The sequence below is a fragment of the Nicotiana tomentosiformis genome, chromosome 2 (assembly GCF_000390325.3).
Source record: "Nicotiana tomentosiformis chromosome 2, ASM39032v3, whole genome shotgun sequence".
Classification (NCBI taxonomy): domain Eukaryota; kingdom Viridiplantae; phylum Streptophyta; class Magnoliopsida; order Solanales; family Solanaceae; genus Nicotiana; species Nicotiana tomentosiformis.
The window spans coordinates 138,812,344-138,834,144 of record NC_090813.1 but is presented as its reverse complement, the minus strand read 5'-3'; the positions used below and the strand labels follow the sequence as shown (position 1 = coordinate 138,834,144).

The window sequence follows — 21,801 nt, the reverse complement described above, 5'->3', positions numbered from 1 at the left end:
TTTTATGTGAGATCTCAACATAAAATTTCAAGTTAAGTATTTGTACATAGTCTCTAAATTTTTAAACATGGTGGGTTAATTTACATATACTGAACTTAATCTAAATCAAATAGTCCCTCAAGTTAAATAATTACGGTATGGAAAAAATTACACCCAATAGTCATTAAAGTAGCTTTAGCCACGTGGCTATCAAATAGACACTAAAGTACAAATTAATACTATGTGTGATGAGAATTTTAATAGACCCCACGTTATTAAATGTTGTGCCTGACAGATTTCCAAATCTAACCCTAAGCGAGACTACCTGCTTATCCCCCGTCATTAGAGTAGAGTATGGATGGACCAATATACAATACAAAATTGTTAATGTAAATAGAGAACTCATCAAAAATATCTGGGAAATTACATAAGTTGCTACCTGACCTATGGCCCAAATCACTCTTACATACTTTCTGCGGACGATAATCATATTACACACGCAACCTTTCTAAACTATATTTAATACACACCTCTTTTGACCAGGTTTGAGTGTGTGTAACACAAAACGGTAGAAGCGTGTGGATAGTAGAAGCAGACAAATTCTGACTTAAATCAACGGCCAGAAACAAATCCCAACGGCCATTTTTAAATAAATAAAAGGGCCCTTAACCCATTTCTTCTCAAATTGGACCTGTATTCACCTTCATCTTCCTCCTTGAAAGCTCGAAGTTGCAGAAAATTTCTTCTTCTTGACATCTTCTTATGCATTTTTTTGTTGCCAATATTACAATCTTCTTCTACTTCTTACTTCTCTTTTTCAACATTAAGGTTCAATTTCTCGGGTTCAATTTTAGGGTTAGGAGAAATGCATAATTTAAGAAAATTTTATTACTGTGATGAAGAAGTTGTGGTGATACAGTCATGGAGTGTTGATAATCATGGTCGTCAATTTTACGGATGTCCATTTTATGAGGTAAATATCAATTGTACTTATAATCGATTTTATATTCCTTAATAATTTTTTCTCTTCGATTTTTAGAGGGACAGTCGCTCGACATGTAATTTCTTTGTGTGGTTTGATCCGCCAACTCCAGAACACTTAAAAATTATGATTTTGGGGCTGCTTAAGAAGAAGAGGGCGTTTGATGCATTATTGAAGGAAAATAGGAATCAAAGAAGTTGGAGGAGATTGTGTGTGCTGACTTTAATTGTAATTGTATTAAAGTTGATTGTGTTTGGTAGTTCTAAAGATTGCTATATAATGTAAGAAAATGAATGAAGCTTTTTGGTGGATTTTGTATCCCTTTGTTAGAAATGAATGAATTTTTTTGCAATTACTAATGTTGTTTGGTTTGTGGTTATTGCTATATGAGCTGAAAATGCAGATAATATAATGCGTACACAGTTAGATAGTGGCTGAAATTGCTGCCTAAAATACAGCTCAAATGCTGAAATACTAAAGTAGTAACACTAAAGAGATGAATCTGCCCAGAAATTTTCAATTTAAACCACATATCATCAGAGAGTAAAGGTGTTCATTACAGTCACCTAATAGCAGCCCGCCTTAATAAAAATATAGGTTGACATCTTAACAGTATACCAAAATAATAACAACAACAACAACATTGAATACACCACTTAACAACAGTTTCAAAATAACCTAACAACAGTTCCAAAATAACTTAACAGTCACAATAACAACATTCAATACACAACTATATATAGTTGTTCTTGGATGGCTAGGATGATGAACTTGTTTGACTTAGATTGAAATGGGATGCAACGGTTCTTTCAAGTTGTCTTCTAGTAATGGCTAGTCTACCATTCTATTTTACTCCACTTGTTGGCTTGTAGGTACATTCATGAATATCTGTTGAGGACCTCTTTTCACCACCATGAGAAACCACTCTTGGTTTACCTCCAACAGATTGCCAAAACAGAAAATATATAGTAAAGTAGTTAAACCAAACAAGACATAAAGTTAAGTTTGAAGTACTTACTAAAAAAACTTATGAACCCACTGCTTGATTGAAACAATCTAAATCCAGAACTTCTAGTTCCTCTTCCACTACCTCTGCTAGTTCTTCTTCCTATTCCAGGGGCAAAAGTAATTGAAGCTAAAGGTGTATTACTTTTTTTACTTCTACTAGTTCCTCTTCCTCTGCCAACAGCAGCATGAGCAGAAGTAGTTGAAGTTGAAGCTCTAGGAGCAGTTGTTCCTGTTCCTCCTCCTCTGCCTCTTCCTCTTCCTCCACATCTTTCTCTATAAAAAGCATTTGTAGGAGTAGAATCGGCAGGCCTTGGTTTCTTGGGGTAGCTCCTTTTGTCATGTCCATAGACACTACAGTTTGGTTGAGATATAATCTTATCCCTGTAATGCTTTGTAAGGTATCTGGAGTTGCAGAGCTTGTTTTTATTTGTTCTGTAACACTTGTGGATAATACAATACTTTATTACCTTAAAATTGTTGGATCTGCCATCTCTGCTTGCAACCAACATCCATGTACATTTTAGGTGCATGTATTTTACCCTCACCCTACCAGGTTTATTAGTATACTTTTCAATTTGAACTCCTTTCTGAATTGCATACTTAGTAACAACAACAACAACCCAGTATAATTCCACTATTGGGGTCTAGAGAGGGTAGTGTGTACGCAGACCTTACCCCTACTATGAGGTAGAGAGGCTGTTTCCAATAGACCCTCGGCATCCTTCCCTCCAAGAACTCCTCACCTTGCTCTTGGGGTGACTCGAACTCACAACCTCTTGATTGGAAGTGAAGGTTGCATATTTAGTAACAGCCAACCTAAAATCATCAACACTCTAAAAAATCAGCCTCAACTCCCAGGTTATTTTCTTGACAGTTGGATCAAATATTAGGGCTTTTTTCCTCCCCTTGACAGCCATTCTATCCTTATGTTCTTCATCAAATTCATCTTCAGCATATGAAGGAAAGCTTTCAGCATCAGAAGACCCAAAATAAGGCTCATTTGTCCTTACTAAGCCTGTGTATATATTTTTCTTGCTACCGGTTCTTAATTCATCAAAACCAATATCAACTTCAGCATCACCTAGGTTAATATCACCCCTATCTTTTGGCCTTTCACTCTTTTTTCTCCTATATTTCCTCAGTTCATCCCTACACTCTCCAAATTCTTCATGAATATCAGATCCATAATCATTATCATCAGGAACATATAAGTCTACTCCATCACTCTCATCACTATCGGGATTATCAAAGTCTGAATCATTCTCATTGTCATCCTCACCCTCATCATCATCTGATTCACTATCTACTTCACTCTCTTGTTTTCTTGAAGGTGAAGGAGCAGGGGTAGGTTCAGGCTCACTATCTTCTTCTTCTAAGATTATTGTGCTCTTAAAAGCTCCACTATTACTCCCACTAACCCATTTACTAGCCTCATTTATGTCAACAACATTTAAAGGGACAACACGAGTCACATAAATATCTAAGGTATCCCCATCTTCCAATTCATTACAAATATCTAATATATCCTTGTCTGTGAGAATATTTACCAATTTATCTGTCCTATCCATTGGACAAATATACAGCTCAGCCACATTCTTAAATTCATATAACTTAATGTAGTTTATCAGTTCAATAAAAGACGGTAAATCCACATCTACATCTAAAGTCAATGTTTGACTACCCCACACAAAACGAGCAAAGTTACCAGGAACTAAGACCCCATCATGGTACCACTTGAGTGTAATCAATTTAAAAGATATTTTTCTGCAAACTAACAAGGGAAAAAATAAATCGACTGCCACATGCAACAACTGGAAATAAAGAAATACAGATGAAATACAAAAGTGGAGACAAAGACAAGAGCATATCACATTGTTCAAAGTAATGCTATTACAATAATCACTTAAACTCTAACTTTATACACGGTTTGCAAACACAAAGTAAATCTTTTTATAAAAAAACTCTCTGTAAAGGCAACAATACGACAACTTCACAGTAATATCGACAATGATAAAAGATTTCCCTTTTAAAAAGTCCGGAAACTCTAAAGCAAATAAAAAAAAATTCGAAAAAGCCCTAGGTTCAGCCCATCCACTAATAAAATAAACGGGTAATGCAAAAAGGAGAAAATTACTAACCTAAAATCGCATAAATCTACCTCCCATACAAGATGAAAGCCTCGCTTGAGATAGTCGACGGAATCGCCTTCACTAGCGCTCCTTAGAGATGTATGGAGAAATGAGAGTTAATTTGGGGTAAATTAGGTTTAACCCTTTTTAACAGATGGATCGGGTATGGTCGGGTTGGGTCGGGTTGGTTAATATAATATAAGGAGTTAAAAATAAGTGGGTCAAGTTTATAAACTAAAGTCAAACGCGTGAAATACACGGATGAACTTTTTACGGACCTGATCAAAAGAGGTGTGTACTAGATACACTTTAGAAAGGTTGCATGTGTAATATGATTATCGTCCGCAGAAAGTGTGTAAGGGGGATTTGGGCCATAGGTTAGGTGGCAACTTATGTATTTTGCCAAAATATCCTACATATGAAGTCTTAGACTAGTAAGAGACGGGGCTTGGATATGAACTTTATCGATTCTGAACCTGCAATTGAACTCATAGTAAATGAGTTCGCAATTAAATATGTAAATATATTTAATAAATTTCTTAATATAAATATAAAATTTGATCAAGAGTTAGTGGGTCTATCCGAACTCATACATAATAGAAGGGCCATATATCTCACTTCAATAGTTTAATCTATTTTTCGTAGAATGAGATGTGTTATTCATTGCCAAGAGATCTAACTTCTAAAAATATTTTAATCTTTTTTTTCGTAGAATGAGAATGTGCTATTATTTGGCAAGAGATCTAACTTCTACAGGTTTGGTATGGTAGATAAGTTGCTACTTTTGTGTAGAGTTGTGAAAATGATCTTTGACAGGGACATCCATTCTTGGGGTTAATACCCCTGTGAATTGTGAGTAAAATTGTCCTCAATGCTAATGTCTACATTCAATGTATCTGAGAACATTTGGTGGATATGTCCTCGTGGGCCAGAAAAAATGGTTGGTCTTTTTGACTAATAACCCCTTAAGGTGACTTCTGAACTAACAATAAAATTTCAAATGCATCAAGCTCAAAGGGCATGCTTTTGTGGGTTAAGATCCACTCCGTAAAATTCCCTCCATTAAAGTTCAATAGGGCATTAATATGTTGACATGTGCTCTAATATATTTTCAGTGATCCGGATGTATTTGGTCTTTAACCATAGTTAATTCTTCTCTAACTTTTATTTTCCTCTTGAAAAATCGAGACTAGGCCCCCTTTTCTCCTTACCCTTCCAGCAAGTTCTGCATTTTTTTTTAATTTCGAGATGTTCTGTAATGGATTAACAATTATGAATAATTCAATTCGTGTATTATATGTAATTCAATTCTAAAATAGAACTAAATCATATTACTAGTGAATAAATAGTGTTCTTAGGAAAGGACAATATGCTGCATCTTCAACCCAATAGTGTCAAATATGAGACTTGTTATGACAAAAGAAAATCAGTCCTGAATATTCAAGGACGAAAGAGAACAAACAATTATCAAATCCGTAAAGAGAGCGATATATAAACTATACAGATCTTGAAGAAGGGAGAGACATAATTGAAAAATTATTTGGCTGAAAGTTCTAAAGGAGTTTGAAGAAGGAAGAATGAAGAGAGGAGAAAGTAAAAATTAAGAAGACTTGTATGTGTTATCGCAGCGGGAAAAGAGAAAAGTTAGAGAAGAATTAACTATAGTTAAAGATCAAATAGATCATGACCATTGAAACTGTATTAGAGTGCGTGTCAACATATGAATGCTCTATTGAACTTTACTGGATGGGATTTTACTGGACAGGATCTCAACTCTGCTTTTGTTCGGTTGAACTTAGTTCTCGGTTTGGTTCTGTTTGGTAATTAACGTCCTAAATAAAAATATGTGTTATAAGGTTTTTGCACGTACTTAAAGAAGATATTATTAGGAGTCTTATTATAAAAGTTTATTTAAATTGTTCTTTATCTCTCCTTACATATTTCATTTAATTAACGAAAAAGGGTTAAAAATACCCTTAACCTATCAGAAATGGCTCAACAATTCCCTTTATTCACCTTTTGGCCCAAAAATACCATTAACATTTTCTTTAGTATCCAAATTGCCCCTTGAACTAACATTTGACTTGGGGCTACTTTCATTAATAGCAGACTATTAAAAAATAATACAAAAGATTAGTATTAATTAATGATTAACAAATATGACAGTAAAATATTTATACATATAACACATTTCATTCAATTCAAATCAGCAAGAATGAAGCTGCTTAAAAAGGGAGTCCTAGTATTTAATATCATTCCCTATTTTTTCTCTCTATTCCATAACATGTTTATGTTTTCATTGGAAACAAATCCATTCTATAACCGATTCTTTTCTTTCCATACATGGATCTTTTTATATAATATAATGTAGCGAAATTATACATCTTTTTATTCTAATAAAATAAAATACATATATTTCATGGAAAAAAAATATAATGTATGTTTGTGGTATATATACATTATAAATCATGTATTTTTTAAGAAAAATTCATGTATATATGCATATGTTGTTTATATATGTTTTATATTTAAATATATATCATCGATCCATTCCATAACAGATTTTTTTCTTTTTATACATGGACATTTTTATTCAACTAATCCTAGCAAAAATATATATCTGTATATTCTAATAAAATAAAATACATATATTTCATGAAAAAAATATAATGTATGTTTTTGGTATATTATAAATCATGTGTTTTTTTAGGAAAAATCATGTATATATGCATATGTTAGTTATACACTTAATTATATTTAAATAGATATTATTAATATACCATTTATATTTTGCACTAATATAACATGCATATTTGTATTAATTATCAGTTTATAAACAATATATGTGACATATTTTTTTTCTTCTATATACATATTAGTGGCATGTTAATATTTTAGATTAAATTTTATGTAAGGTATTTGCTAGCAATATACTTTGAATAATATCAATATAATAATGTATTATGATGTATATATATAAGTTATATATGTGGTATAAATACATATAAAAAATATATATGACATATTGATGGAATATTTACATTGTAAATTATCACAATATAATATACTTGAAATATATTATAGGTATATTTTGAGTTAAAATAAAATTGTAAAGTTTAAAACTAAAAAAAAAACTAAAATTCTCATTGTGCAGAGGGAATTATTTTTGAGATATTCTTCTATCAGAATCTTTGATATATTTAGGTAAGTGTTATTTGTGGAAGAGAAAAAATAAATTATGGAAGAGTGAGGAAAAAGAAAATGTAGTAAAAAGTGTATTAACGTAGAGGGATCCCTTACAGCTTGTTTGGATGGTTGCTACACATCGTTTCATAATGTATCGTATCGTATTGTATTGTACTGTATCCTTTGATGAATACAATGTTTGGATAGATTGTATCATTTGCCGTTGTTTCATTATATCATGCACCAACAATATGAAGAATAAATTTACAATATTATAAAGAAAAATTATGATACGAGGTAAATTTATTATATAAAAGGTAGGGTAAATGATAAAATAAAATTATTTAATAATAGTGAAGGGTGAGATAAGAGAAAAATACAAGATAACGACGCAACCACACCAAATCGGTCGTTACATAAAGTGACACATTTCTTCGTTACGTAACAACGAATTTAACGATATGATACAATAAAATTTAAGTAACAACCAAAACAAACATCGCATTTAAAGTAACAATACGATACAATACAATAGGTAACGACCATCTAAACAAGTTGTTAGTTAATGAAGTTATCAACGTGAAACTGCTAAAAAAGTAAAAAAAATGTGCCATTTTTGGAATAAACAAAGCCTACTACTATTTATGAGATTAATTTTTAAAAAGGGAGCAAGGATGTAAAAATATGGGAGCAAGGATGTGAAAATCTCTTTGACGACCTTATGGGCTGTGTGGGGCTTTTTTGAAAATCCACGTGGCACTCTCTGATTGGTCAACATTAAGAAATAAATTAATTAGACCCAACGCACATATTCTAATAGGATTCTTCAACTCTTTCTTTTCTCTTCCAGTTCGTTACTTAAAATTTTCTTTTTCTTCTTCCTTTCAAATTTATTATCACAATTCCATTTTTTGCTAGTGTAAAAATATTGGTTCTTCTGGTGTAAGTAGGAGTATTAATTTGTCGAAGAATTTTGCCGAATTAATTTTTCATTGAAATCTCCGAGAAAATTGGTGTGGATGAATGGAACTAACGGGTAGTGCCCATCTGTAGATATTGTTGTGTTTGGTTGAATGAGACATATCTTTTGTGGCATAATGCATTTTAAAGCTGTTATTTTTTGGTTGACAAAAACTACATTTTAGCAACTGAAAAACTGTAATTTTTGGTGTTAAAATGCTGATTCGACACTCATTTTTAACACCATGAAAATCTGCTTGTTGCTTGTTTAGTGTTAAAATCTACACTAAAACACTATGAAATACGGTTATTTATTGGACTAAAATTCTAGTATATTTTAGCATTTCTTAAGGTGCTATTTTTAAGTTAATTACCTGCATTTTAGGCAACTGAAAAGCTACAGCTTTTGGTGTTAAAATACAGATCTTGACATTCACTTTAATATACCGTAAGCAACTAATTTTTGATCATATTTAATTTTTTTATCATCTTTTAGTATGTAAGTAACTTTAAATTTAATTTACATATTTTTAACTTTTACCTTTAGGTTTTACTTAAGAAAATTAAAAAATAAAATAAAAAAAACCAATAAGTCATTTTAATGTTTCAATATTATTCGTTACGTTCTTTTAACCAACCTCCACATGGTCAATCTATAAACACACACGCATGAGGAGAGAGGACACACAAAAACAAAAAAAAAGAAAATTGGGGAAAAGAGACGGAAGAAAGCAACAGAGGAAAATCCTAACGCCTCTTTCTTCTTCTCCCAAATCCTCTTCTTTCACCTTAAACCCACCTGAAAATCAACAAAACCAGACCATCAACTATACAAACCAGCACTTACGGCTCCGAAATCAACTGTTCGTCCTCCTAAAAACCAGCACTCGTCATCGAAATACCGTGTGATTCAAAGCCCAGCTAGAGTCGGTCTTAGTTGTTTGAAAAAGAGGGGTTTGAGTCGAGGACGACGAGGGCGCAGTTGAGTTCCGACGAGATTTTGAGGTTCTCGTGGAGGTTCTCGGTTAGTCGCGGCTAAGAAAAGTGTAAACCCAGGTTCATTTTTGAAAAGGCTTCTAAAGGTCCGTTACTCACCTATTACTTTTTTTTGCACTCATCCTTCAACTATAGAAGTTTTTCTTAGCAAATTTTGTTTGAATCTTCGCGTCATCTATTGAGCTCTCATGAGCTTTGTCATGTTTCAGTTATTTATTTATTTATTGAGATGAATTATTTATTAGTATTAAGCTTGTCTAATTTCATTGGTAGATTGAGATATGGCGTTTTTGTTTGTTTAAGCTAAAAAACGAAAAGAGATTTGGGTTTACTGCTAGTGGGCTGTGGGGTCTGATTTAGGTCGTTGGGTGTGGGTTTATGCTACAAGAGAATTGGGTCTATTACCTTGATTTTGCTTATTTGGCCCTTTTCTGAAATGGCAAATTTATTTGAACTCAATAATTTCCAACGTAGTACTTCAAGAGCCATGGTTTCTGGTTTACTTTGGCCTTAATTTCTGTTTGATCGGTAGCTGTTTATACCTTACTTACTTGAATCAATAAAGCTACTGTGTGGCGTGGATATAAAAGGACGTGAAAGGAGCATGAATGGCTATTTGATAAATATGTGTAAAAGTTAAGTAAATTGGTTGGAGGTTTATTCCTTCCATTTTTGTTTGATATACTGCCATGCTTATGAACACATGCTTTTGTATTGTGAAATTCATGGAGTTTGTCTCCTTACTATTTGTTTGGATATAGTTATTGAGTTGGTTTCTGGGTTAATTGGCAATTGGAGTACTCGAGTGCTTAGACCATTTTATAATGTTTAAGAAAGGTTTGTTAAATTGGACAAGTTGTCGTTTAGTTGGCGTAGAAACAAGTTTAGTAGGCAGTGAACTTTTGATAGTTAATTTGAATTAATAATATCCATAATCAATGACCTCACAACAAATCTCAAAGTAGTTTAGGAAAATAACTCATGAACATTGTAGCTTGCTTTAGGCGCGATCAATAATAAACCATCGTGACTATGGGTACGGTTCCCGTGGCATAGTCATGATACGTAAATCCCAACTCAAGTGCGCGTTTCACGCGACTTGACCACAACTTCAAATAATTAAAATAAACACGTTGTGAATCACGGGTACGTTTCACGTGACGTGATTTGCGATGTGTACAAAGTAGCAAGTGCGTGACATCGCGACTTGTTCAAATAAATTCCATAATTGTTTAAAATAATTAAAACCAGTATAGAAGCGGTAACGCATAAAAGGTTTTAAACATGTAATAATTCAGATAATTAAGCCATGTGTAATTGTTAAGCGACCGTGCTAAAACTGCGGAATCCGGGAGTGCCTCACACCTCCCAGGTTAACGGAATTCCTTACCTGATCTTCTGTGTTCGCGAACCATAAATAAAGTCAATTTCCTCGATTTAGGATTTTAAAATAAACCGATGATTTGGGACACCATAATAATTATTCCAAGTAGCGACTCTAATCAAATAAATAATCCCATTTCGAATAATGTCACTTAAATTGGAAAAACTCCCTTATCTTCGAAAAAAGGAGGTGTGACAAGAACCAAACATCAACTGAAAATAGTAACATTGCAAACTATCACATAACATGTAGATTGCTATTAGAACAAAGGCTTGCAACTGTATTGCCCCTTTCACCAGAAGAACCAACCCTTTTACAAAGCAAAAAATGAAATTTTGATGAAAAACTTGAAAGAAAAAAGAAGAGAAAAAAAACTGAAGTAACGAATTGAAAGAAAAAGAGGGAGGTCAAGAACCATAGTTTCTTGAAATGTGTCGTGAAAATGAAGATGATGAAAGGATATTGGGTTTAATAGAAATATGGGTATCAGAATATGTTGGTTGGGTCTACTTAATTATATTCATTAATTTGATCAATCGGAAAGTGACACGTGGATTTTGAAAAAGCCCCACACAACCAATAAGTCAAACGTTAGTTCAAGGGGCAACTTTGATGCTAAAAGGAATGTCAATGGCATTTTTGGTCCAAAAGGTGGATGAGGGGTATTTTTGAGCCATTTTTAATAGGTTAAGAATATTTTTGACCCTTTTCCCGTTTAATTAACACTCCATAGTAAGGGTACATTTAAATATTAAAAAAAGTAAAACAACTTCTTGATCTTTTTAAATGTCAAATATATGAAACAAAATTCAGTTCGCTAAAAAATAATAACTCAATATTTGAGATCGCATGAAGTATTTTCAATAGCCTGAATTTCCATAGCGTAGAGAACATATCATGACAATTCTTTTCGTACATTATTTATTAAGGAACGTTAGGCATCTTTAATTATTACAATTGATGTAATTTCCCATCTTAGTTGAATTTATATCCAACTTCTTTGTTGGTATTCTTTGTAATACTCCCTTCGTCCAAATTAGCTGTCATGTTTCTCTTATTAAGAATTAATTTGACTAATATTCGAAGTTAAGTTAAATTAAATCAATTCAATATTTTACAATTAAATTTTAAATATTCAATACAAAAAAGTACTACTCTCTTGTCAATATGATGAAAACTATACTTTAAAATATCAAAGTTCACATAATTTGACTCTCGAGAAGGATGATATGACAATTAATTTGGGACGGAAGGAGTAAAAGTGAGTATAAAACTTTGGAAAACGTGCTAATGTGCCTAAAATGATAGCATGGGGTAGGGTTGTCTAAGGGGGAGTACTCGGAACCGGTCAGGTCTGTATCGGTCCCAGTACCGCTCCGTCCCGTTCCGAGGGTAGGAGCAAGGGATTGGGGCTAAGGGGAAGGTAAGTGGGAGGGGACCGGTCAAAGCACCGATAAAAACGGCTCGGTTGGTATCCTTAAGGTACCGAACCGGTACCGGATACTGAACCAATGCCCTTAACTTTTTCTTTTTTAAAAGTAGCCATTTTTTGACTATTAGACAACAGTTAATTTTAAAAAAAATAGTCGTTGGCAATGGCCAAAAACGTTTGCATCCCTTCCACCCCTTCCCCTTAGCCCCAATCTCTTGTCCCTAACCCCGCCACGGACGGGACGAAGCAGTATTGGTATTGATACGGACCGAATCGGTTCCAGGTACTCTCCCTTTAGGCAGCCCATAGAGACTAATAGCATGTTTGACCAAGCTTCTAAAATCAGCTTATTTTGAAAAGTATTTTTCTAAAAAGTGCTTCTCAAAAAAGTACTTTTAGTGAGAAACAGTTTGTGTTTGGTTAATTAACTTAAAAAATACTTTTGAGTCACAATTAGTATTTGATTAAGCTTTTAAAAATGACTTCTAAGTATATTTTTTTGTCAAAAAATACTTTTCAAAAAAATACATTTGAAAAGATATATCATTTACTACTTCTCAAAAATTAATTCTGCTTCTATTGAAAAGCATATTTTTTTATTCTAAAAGTTTCACATTTCAAAAAGAAGTACTTTTGGCCAAAAAGAAGTTTGGCTAAACCCGCTATAAATTCACCAATTTGCTGAAAGGGAAAGAGCCATATTTATCTTTGTGCTATTGAAAATTGTCTACATTTGCGCTCCATTATGTTTTACAACCAAAAATACTCCTGCTGTTAGCACAGTAAACAAATTTACCCTAATCTCTAACGATAGTCCAGAGTGGCACCAGACCCCGTCAATTAAAATGCCAAGGTGGAGTCCAGCTCATTATTTTTTAATACAAAGCATCCAAATTTATTCCGGCAAGCGAAACCCATCAGTGAAACATTTACACAAACACCTGAACTACACGATTTCTTCATCAGATTCACCGGTGGCGGTCACCGCCACCATTTCTCCACCGACCAGCCCTATAAAATGCAAAACCCCACCAAAAAATTAGAAATCACAACCACCAAACTTTCCTCCCTTAACAGCCACCAAATAAAATATCCAGATATCAACTTCTTCCTATAATCAGTCGCCTTCCACCAACCTTCTTCCATAAATCATTACTTCAGGTAGAGGCAAAGGTAGAGCATTTCAGTCAGTCAATTTGTTCATCGAGGCTTCCGGTACAAGACTTTGGCTGAAGTTTCTCCAGGGATTTTATTTGGTATTTTTCTTTATATTTTTCAATTAGTTCATATTGTAATTTACAACAGCCATCTCTAAAACCCCATACGGAAAATTACTACGATAATAGAGGGACTTAAGTCCAAGATTTCACTTGTAAATCTTTGATGCCTAGCGAAGATTCTTTGAAGCGGCTTTTGGGTTCTCTTTCTTAACGGTAAAGATCCCACTCTTCCTGCAATTTTTTGCCATCATTGTGATTTATCTAAAACAAAAGGTTTCTGCAGAAAGATTAGTTAAAGGAATAAATTTGGAGGCTTTGTATTATTTTGGTTTCCGGAATTTTCTATGCTAGGATTTTGTATTTTCAGCAATGGTGTTTTGTAAATTTAAGTGGGTGATTAGATTTAAGTGGATTTAGTTATTTATTTCAAAAAATATTATTAAAAAAATAGTGACATGGACTCCACGTTGGTATTTTAATTGATGTGTTGGGTGCCACTGTGGACTGCCGTTAGAGTTTGGTAGCTTCACAATGTATAACGGAAAACAATTATAGACTATTTCCAAAATATGGCCCTTTTCCCTTGCTGAAATGAATCCTGTCGAAGACAAAATTGGATCCTTAAAATACCCAACATCTAATTGTCAGTTTGTCCCTAAGCTCTCAGAAAGTAAAGAAGCAGATGGCAATAACGGAGGAAGCAAACCAAAAGTCCACTTTATCCCCACCTAATTCCTACACAGCCGTTGTTCTTGGAGGTACTTTTGATCGTTTACACGATGGTCACCGCCTTTTTCTTAAGGTTTTTCCCGTTACCCTTTACCCTTCTTCTTCCAAATAATAAACGAAAAGCTCTTTAAGCGATGAGTTGTTTTCCTTTCTTTTGTAGTCGGCAGCTGAATTGGCAAAGGATCGCATTGTCATTGGTGTTTGTGATGGTCCGATGTTGACTAACAAACAGGTGATTCTCATGCTTAATACTCTGCAGACAGTTTGTTTCTTGATTCCTGTACTTATTATAGAATCAGGAGCCTCACTTCCCTTGAAATTTTAATTTTTTTTCTTCGGTATACAGTCCTGTAGCGAATCCCACGGTGGATTCGCCATTGAAACGTGAAAGAGAAATTAAGAGAAAGAGAAAAGAAAGTTAAAGATAAAAATTCAGATTTTTCATTCAAACATGCCTTTACAATCCTATGCTTACAGAATATAACGCAAGCCTATCAGGGGTGAAAATGAAAATAGGTTATAAACTAAGACTAAACTGTAATAATAAAACTAAGGAGGGTCAAACTACAAAATAATAAAACTTAGTCTATAGCTCCAGTCATTACATTCCATCCCCCTTATAACAACCTTGTCCTCAAGGTTAGAAAAGTAACTGCCGGACAACCTACAAAAGAAGTGAAAGGTACTGCAGCCATTTGGCATTACATGGAATTGAAGACACCTCCTAGGCAACATTCTTGACCCCATAGCAGACCCAACAATTAATGTGCCACATCTCCCGGGCCAAAATCAAAATTGTTTCCTCAAGTTTTTGTTCAAATCTATCAGTCAAGAAAGTAACAACACCTTGGTTTACTTTTGCACAAAAGACCACTAATAAGGAGCTAAGTGCAGGTAGTCTTGCACCTTCTCCAGTAACTTCTTTGCAAAGTCGACCATCTTGAATAGCAGCACTATAAGCTCCTTCCAGTGAAGCTATCTGCCACCCACCTTTGGGAATGAATATAATCAGCAACTACCAAGACAATTGTGCTTTCACAACCAATGATCAATGAACAAACCAGTAGAACAGCAAACTCCACTACCAATTCTCCAACGTTAACTAGTTCAAAAGCTTTGATTAAATTACTGTCCCCATTTGCAAATAGGAGAACACAGATCCATGTCGAACATTTCTGAACAAACCAATAAAATTTTCTTTCTTGAACTAATACATAATGACTGAGAAAAGAAACACCATCCTTTTAGTAAGGAATATACCCTTCTTCGGGTAATCACAATGTGGATACACTTCTTTAACCAAGCTTTCCATTTGCACCCGCAGAATTGATCCAGAATTGCACTTAACTTCAATCTCAGAATGGTCCCCCTCTGAAGATGTAAGTTCTTGGCATGATTCAGATCCCGCCAGTAGCTTTAAAATGCATTTGATTGCTCCAGGTGTTGCACGATTTAGAGTAATTGCAATAACATAAGGTGCATCTAGTATAAGCACTCCTTTGTCAATGAAAAGCTTCTTTAAACCTCTAAATAATGCAGTACTGTCCACTGCATAGCTCACACAATTACTTGCCTCCCATGCCTTCACACAAGAATTCCACAGAGGTCTTTTGAATACATCTTCTATGGAGTGAATGGGTAGTACTTCCATAGTAGTTCCTTCCTCATTGAAAATATTCCAATAAGCACCTGGTTGCATAACAACTGTAGCAACATCTTCAACTATTAAGTTGCTACCATAAGCAAATTCATGGCTCTCATATCTTGTGTTCCGCCTTAAAAACTGGCTAACAATTGCATTCTCACTCGAAAGTCCATAGCCAAACAGGATCAAATGTGAAAACTCTTTCCTCATCCAACCTTAAGGCAAAAGCTTCAGCTACTATCTCTCTGTGATCATCTTCTCCAGCAGCACATGACACCTCAAAAGTAGTCAAGTAAACTGTCGTAGCCTTAAAGAGCTTGAGAGCTTCTTCTAAACCACTATCCCTACCAAGAAGGTAAAACATGAAACCACAGTGAACTGCGTGAGGTTGAATACCACAATATGTCTTTGTGATTTCAATCAAATGATGATCATGTTTCTTGATCTCTGGCATAGAACTTCTGATTCTTAAAACCCCTGCATTAAGCATCAATTCACGAGCAGGGACATTAAAGTTAAACTGCTCCAGAGGATTTCTTGCCTAATGGAAGTAACCACCAGTACTGCAGAAATATTGTCAAGACGATAAACAAGTTCATTTATAATGAAAACATGTGTTCTCATAACAAGTTCCCACGCAATGCTGACAAACTTCATCCCGTCAATTCGAAGACCTTTATGCACCAAACAGATTTTGGCATAAAGTTAAAGACATCAGAATATGAAGGATTCCAGTATTCACTAGGGTAACTGACTGCTCCAAGATTGCTCAATATTTCTTACAACTCCAACTTCAGCATTCATTCTGATTGAATACTTTGCTTCAAACAACAGATAAAGTTTCTTACAACTCCCAACTTCAGCATTCATTCTGATTGAATACTTTCCTTCAAACAACAGATAAAGGATGTCTCCCTCATCCCTCCAAACGTTCACCAGTAACTTTGTGTCTTGCACTGTGTCAAGTAAATTGCTGTCCACATTCACCAGTATTATTGTTTCTTGCCTCGTGTCTAACAAATTACATTTAAACATGTCGAAATCATGTTGGAGCCACCAAATGTATCGATTATCACTGGACACTTCTTCAAAGATGTCTCCTAGACTTGAACCCTTAGCTACAGCTTCTTTTCGACTTACCCAACTATCACAAATCTCATAAACTAACTTCTCAGGAACCAGCTTAATTGTCTCGAACCAACTTGTCAAATTGTTGCTGAAGTTCCTTTGAGTAATTAACTTGAGCCATTCAATTTCGTTCAACTCCTCTCGCGTGGATTGATCAACTACCATTCCTCCATTGCGCTTTGAATCTTCCTTATCCTCATGAGAAGAACAAGAATCATATATAGGAGTCTTCCAATTCTTTTCGGGACCACCATCGAAAATCTTACATGCTTTATTTTTTGCAATTCCCTTTATATTTTCAACTTCCATCAGCGAATCCTTATCCCAATCAGCTGGTTCTTCATGTTTTCCAGTATCCAAGAATGAAGGATTGAGATATTGATAATCATCCCCTGACATTTTATTCCCAAGAATAAAATGCTTGGCCTCCAAAAGACCATTGTAAGATTTGAAATCACCTGGAACTTCAAACACTGCAATTCTATCCCAATTGTAACCAAGTGACACTATAGAGGAAGTAAATTGAGCAGAACCAAGAATGTTACTGATCGGATTTTCTGTCAACTTAGTGTTAAACTCAGATTCATCGCTAGGCTTTTGCATGTTATCTAAGCGTAGAGAACCTATTTTCTCACTGCTCTCTTCTTCCATTTCTTTCGTGGACTGAAGTTCCCCCAAAAATCCAGGTTCCTCCTGCTGGGGAAATTCATCAAACACCTGATCCACATCATTTTCTAAATTTTCCTCGACCTCATATTTTTGTACCTCGCCTTCACCCTCGATGTGGATCAAATGAGGCTCATATTCACTGCAAATTAGTGCATAAATCCTCTCCCATTCATGGACAGCGGGCAATATAGACACCTCCTCTACTTTTAAAATCTTCTTCGACCTCCAGCAACTCATTCCCAATACTATCATCCCCTTGCTTATCTGTTGAGAAATTTTATTGAACACCTGAACCTCGATTTCTCTATTTCCTTGTACAGCCAAATGCTGGTCCTCTTTCAATATATCCCGGCCAACAGAAAACTTGGTCGCCCATTCACAATTGCTAACTTGTACATGAACTCGCCTGGCCGTCTTTTGTCTTGAAAACTTGGCTGTAGCAGATTGTCGGCCAAGCTTATATTTGCGCTTCTTCCTCCAAGCATTCTTCATGCCACCGATGGCACCTCTTTTATGCTTAGAGTATCGATAGGGTAGAGAAAATGTTGCGAGATCAGAGTTCTCTGATTTGGGGGCTAGGGTTTCGAAAGAAACAGAACCAAGTGATGGATTCATAGAAGGAAAATGGATTGAATGAATCACCTTTTCGTTGGTCTCAAAATTGCCATAGCTAGGCTTCAGCAAGTTGTCTAATGTTGAGGCATTCATCGACACCACGGATTGGTGTTGTCAACCTGATACGAGTAAGGATGTGAATACCCATGGTAATACTCATAACCGTATAAATTTGGTGAACCATATAAATGGAAATCAGTCATGGGTGCAGTAGCCAAGACTTGCGGTGGTTGATAGTAACCCTGGTTAAACATTGTCGCGGAATTGGGGCCGAGATTGTCGGCTCTGATACCAATTATTGTAGCGAATCTCATGGTGGATTCGCTATTGAAACGTGAAAGAGAAATTAAGAGAAAGAGAAAAGAAAGTTAAAGATAAAAATTCAGATTTTTCATTCAACATTCCTTTACAATCCCATGCTTACAGAATATAAAGCAAGCCTATCAGGGGTGAAAATGAAAATAGGTTATAAACTAAAACTAAATTGTAATAGTAAAACTAAGGAGGGTCAACCTACACATAATAAAACTTAGTCTATAGCTCCATTCGTTACAAGTCCGCTAATAGATTCGAGATATCTTTTTTTTACCTAATTGGTTACGACTCGTCAAAATTTTGCTACATCCATCTAAGATGAATGACAGGGCTCAAAATATGAGAGTTCAAAGACTTAATTTTTTGCAAGATTTAGAAGTGTCATTTAAAACTGGGACAGAGGGAGTATGTGATAAGGATTTCTTATTAACTAATTTAATTTTACTTTTATAATTTTCTTGGAAATTGACCTAATAAAGATTTTAATCAGTGACACGTGGAAGCTTTATAAATTGCTATTAGAACTTTTCTTAAGGTACAAATTCAACTATAGGGTGCCTTGGAGGTTACTTGGGTTTTTGAGAAGCAAAAGGTGGGCTGATATGCAAAAGAGAACAAAAATGGGATTTTATTTACTAGTTGCTGCTCCCTCCCCTCCCCCCCCCCCCGGCCCCATCTTTCCTCCTCCTCACAAAGATGATATGTATAGCCTAGAATCTCATGAAGAAAATTGGAGATTGGTCTTCTTTATTTGGTTCCTTGACATTTCAGAAGATCGAATGATATAAAGCATGATGTAAGAGATATGAGTATAAATCACTTGGATATCTGGAAATCTAGAATGCGTTGGAAATTCTTCATTTCTCTAAATCTTCAACTTGCCTACATGACTTATACAGAATTTGAATGTATACAAGGAGGACGATGTGAATGCATTCACGATAAAGTTCCTGATGAGATAATTGATAATAATACTAAATGCTGTAATGAGCTACTATGATTTGTTCTATATCAATGCCACAGTGATTTATTTTCTTTTGAGAAATTGATCGTCCTTCAATTGTTTCCTTGTTGTGGAGAAACGAGTACAAAGCTACTTATCAACTCATGGTACTTTTGAAGTAAAGGCCAGAAGATGCTATTGGCCGTGGTGCCAAGTTATCCCTTGATACCCCATATTCAATGTTGTTAAATGATATTGCTGAGAAGTTGCAGGAGCCTTTTAGAGGATACATTTTTATAAAAAAATTTCTATATACTCCCACATTTTGCCCAAATCAGAATGGTCAAGTTTGTATTTTTCAACCCAAAGTTCTAGTTGCATGACTAGGTTTCCATCGCTGTTTTGGCCAAACTTTCCTTTCTATATTATCTGAACAGTTTAAACTGCATTACTTATAAAAATATTATTTGAACAGTTTTAAACTGCTTCCTTGCAAGTGGCATCAATAAATTTCTAGGGCTTTTATGATCCATAGAGGCTAGTTCATAATCATCTCTATGGAAAATTTGATGAGCCAATATGTTCAACATCTAGAGCTTGATTACACCTTGAATTTTCTGATAAGGACGGTCTTGAGTTTCAAGTATTTCTCATGTTTTCAGATGATTTTGGTCCTCTTACTCTAACACTGTTAAGGTTCAATGTTTTGCTCTGGTTGTTAATTTTTATTATCTTCCTTCCAGTGTAGCTCTTTATGCAGTGCTTACATATTTATCTTCCTTTTGGCAGTATGCTGATCTAATAGAGCCTATTAAGCTAAGAATGCAGAATGTTCAAGATTACATCAAGGTACTTGAAGCTCAAAATTTGGTTCATTGTTTATCTTTATATTAACTGGTTTTGCATGTATAATTCCAGCTTTAATGACATGGAAATAGCCTTCTGTATCGGTCCTGCTGAGCTGGTGGGTTTGAGTGGATATGTCCAATCTGTTGTGTTTGATGTAAATCTCTCCTAGAGCAACAGATGCTTCTTCTTTCTAAAAGGCTTTGACTTTGGCTTAGAAAAAACTAAGTATGCGATAGCATAATAGAGTTTGATTTGGAAGCAAATTAATACTCCATCAAACCCATATCACATCATCGATCGTGCCGAAGGCTTTTCCTACTTGTATTGTGATGACAATGACATGTTCCTTGGTGCAAACTGTGTATCCAGTCTATAAAACCAGAGCTGGTGGTGGAAGCAGAACCAATTGTGGATCCCTATGGTCCGTCAATCATTGATAAGAACTTGGAGGCCATTGTTGTCAGGTGCATAGAGAAAATCTTTACTTCTGCTTCTATATATTTAGATCTCTTTCTTTTTTCCTGTTAAGGTTTGGTAGACATCCATCCTCTTAAAGCAGGAGGCTACTTTGGGGTATTGGCAGATATGTTATCTAGGCATCTCATTGCCAAGTTCTTTCTATAGATTATGCATTTACATATCACTTTTGAGCTTCCTCGCAGCAAATCTTAAGAACATTGTTCTAGCAGTATTCATTTATTAAAATCCTAAATTTAGTAAAGCATATTTGATGGCTATGTTCATTTATTAAAATCCCAAATTTAGTAAAGCATATTTGATGGCTATGTTCATTTATTAAAATCCCAAATTTAGTAAAGCATATTTGATGGCTATGTTGCTCGGATACTCCGAAAATGTTATCGGGTGCGTGTCGGATCCTCCAAAAATAGTATTTTTGGAGGATCCGACACGGGTGCGACCTCATTTTGGAGAGTCCGCGCAACATAGTTTGATGGTGCCAGTAATTTGTAAATTCTCAACAAAAAAAAAAAAAAAAATTTAGTGGTAGTTTAGGATTGGCTAATTAAATTTCTTTTGTGATAGCAAGGAGACATTGCCTGGTGGACTGTCTGTTAACAGGAAGAGGGCTGAAAGAGGCCTCTCACAGCTGAAGGTCTGACTCGTGCCTCCTAAGAACAGATTCCTTTGGGAAACTCTATTCGGCTTTCTATGAAATTGTTCCTTTTGTTTTGTCAACTATGAAATTGTATGTTGAAAATGTTCTGCAGATAGAAGTTGTAGATCTGGTCTCTGAAGAATCAAGTGGAGACAAATTGAGTTCTACTGCTTTGAGAAAGATTGAAGCTGAGAAGCTCAGAGATCATCATCCAGAAAGCCAGAGCTAACTTTTTTCTAGTCTATACACAACCAAAGGAGTTTCTCTTTGTTTTATTTCAAGTTGTTTTTAAGGATGAAAATGTAGCAAAAAATAATAATCTTTTCAGAATCATACACTGGAGTTGTTCTCACAGTTACTTGTAAATCTCTATATAATGTTTGTAAATCTCAATATAATGTTTAGACACACCCCTGTTTCTCCTTTTCCTTACTTTCTTTTCCGCTCTTTTTTCCTCCCTCCCCCTCTCAAGTCTCAACCTTTTCATTTTTGTTTTTTCCCCTCTGATTCCCTCT

The 21,801-nt window shown here is 34.9% G+C and overlaps 1 protein-coding gene and 1 long non-coding RNA gene across 4 annotated transcripts; both read left to right on the top strand.

Annotated features, from left to right (window-relative positions):
• The first annotated feature begins 687 nt into the window (after positions 1-687).
• On the top strand, positions 688-1,313 carry LOC117274540 (uncharacterized). The gene is made up of 2 exons (XR_004504651.2): positions 688-952; positions 1,019-1,313. It is a non-coding gene; the product is annotated as an uncharacterized lncRNA (long non-coding RNA).
• A 7,607-nt stretch (positions 1,314-8,920) lies between these two features.
• On the top strand, positions 8,921-21,694 carry LOC104087820 (phosphopantetheine adenylyltransferase). Of its 3 annotated transcripts, none has more exons than XM_009592383.4 (7): positions 8,921-9,326; positions 13,937-14,078; positions 14,166-14,237; positions 20,110-20,169; positions 20,539-20,633; positions 21,214-21,283; positions 21,399-21,694. In XM_009592383.4, exons 2-7 carry the CDS (start codon positions 13,959-13,961, stop codon positions 21,513-21,515), a joined length of 534 nt encoding a protein of 177 aa, XP_009590678.1. In that variant the 5' UTR covers positions 8,921-9,326; positions 13,937-13,958; the 3' UTR covers positions 21,516-21,694. The 3 variants fall into 3 exon arrangements, with proteins under 3 accessions (XP_009590678.1, XP_009590677.1, XP_009590679.1); XM_009592382.4 differs by having other exon boundaries at positions 8,923-9,326; positions 13,944-14,078; XM_009592384.4 differs by having other exon boundaries at positions 8,925-9,326; positions 13,925-14,078.
• Positions 21,695-21,801: the final 107 nt, after the last annotated feature.

Excerpts from the sequence above, each read along its gene's own strand:
- LOC104087820 (XM_009592383.4), top strand. The coding sequence starts at position 13,959 with ATGGCAATAACGGAGGAAGCAAACCAAAAGTCCACTTTATCCCCACCT. Across the intron at positions 14,238-20,109 it reads CGATGTTGACTAACAAACAG|TATGCTGATCTAATAGAGCC; the intron begins GTGATTCTCATG and ends TCCTTTTGGCAG. Across the intron at positions 20,634-21,213 it reads TTGGAGGCCATTGTTGTCAG|CAAGGAGACATTGCCTGGTG; the intron begins GTGCATAGAGAA and ends CTTTTGTGATAG.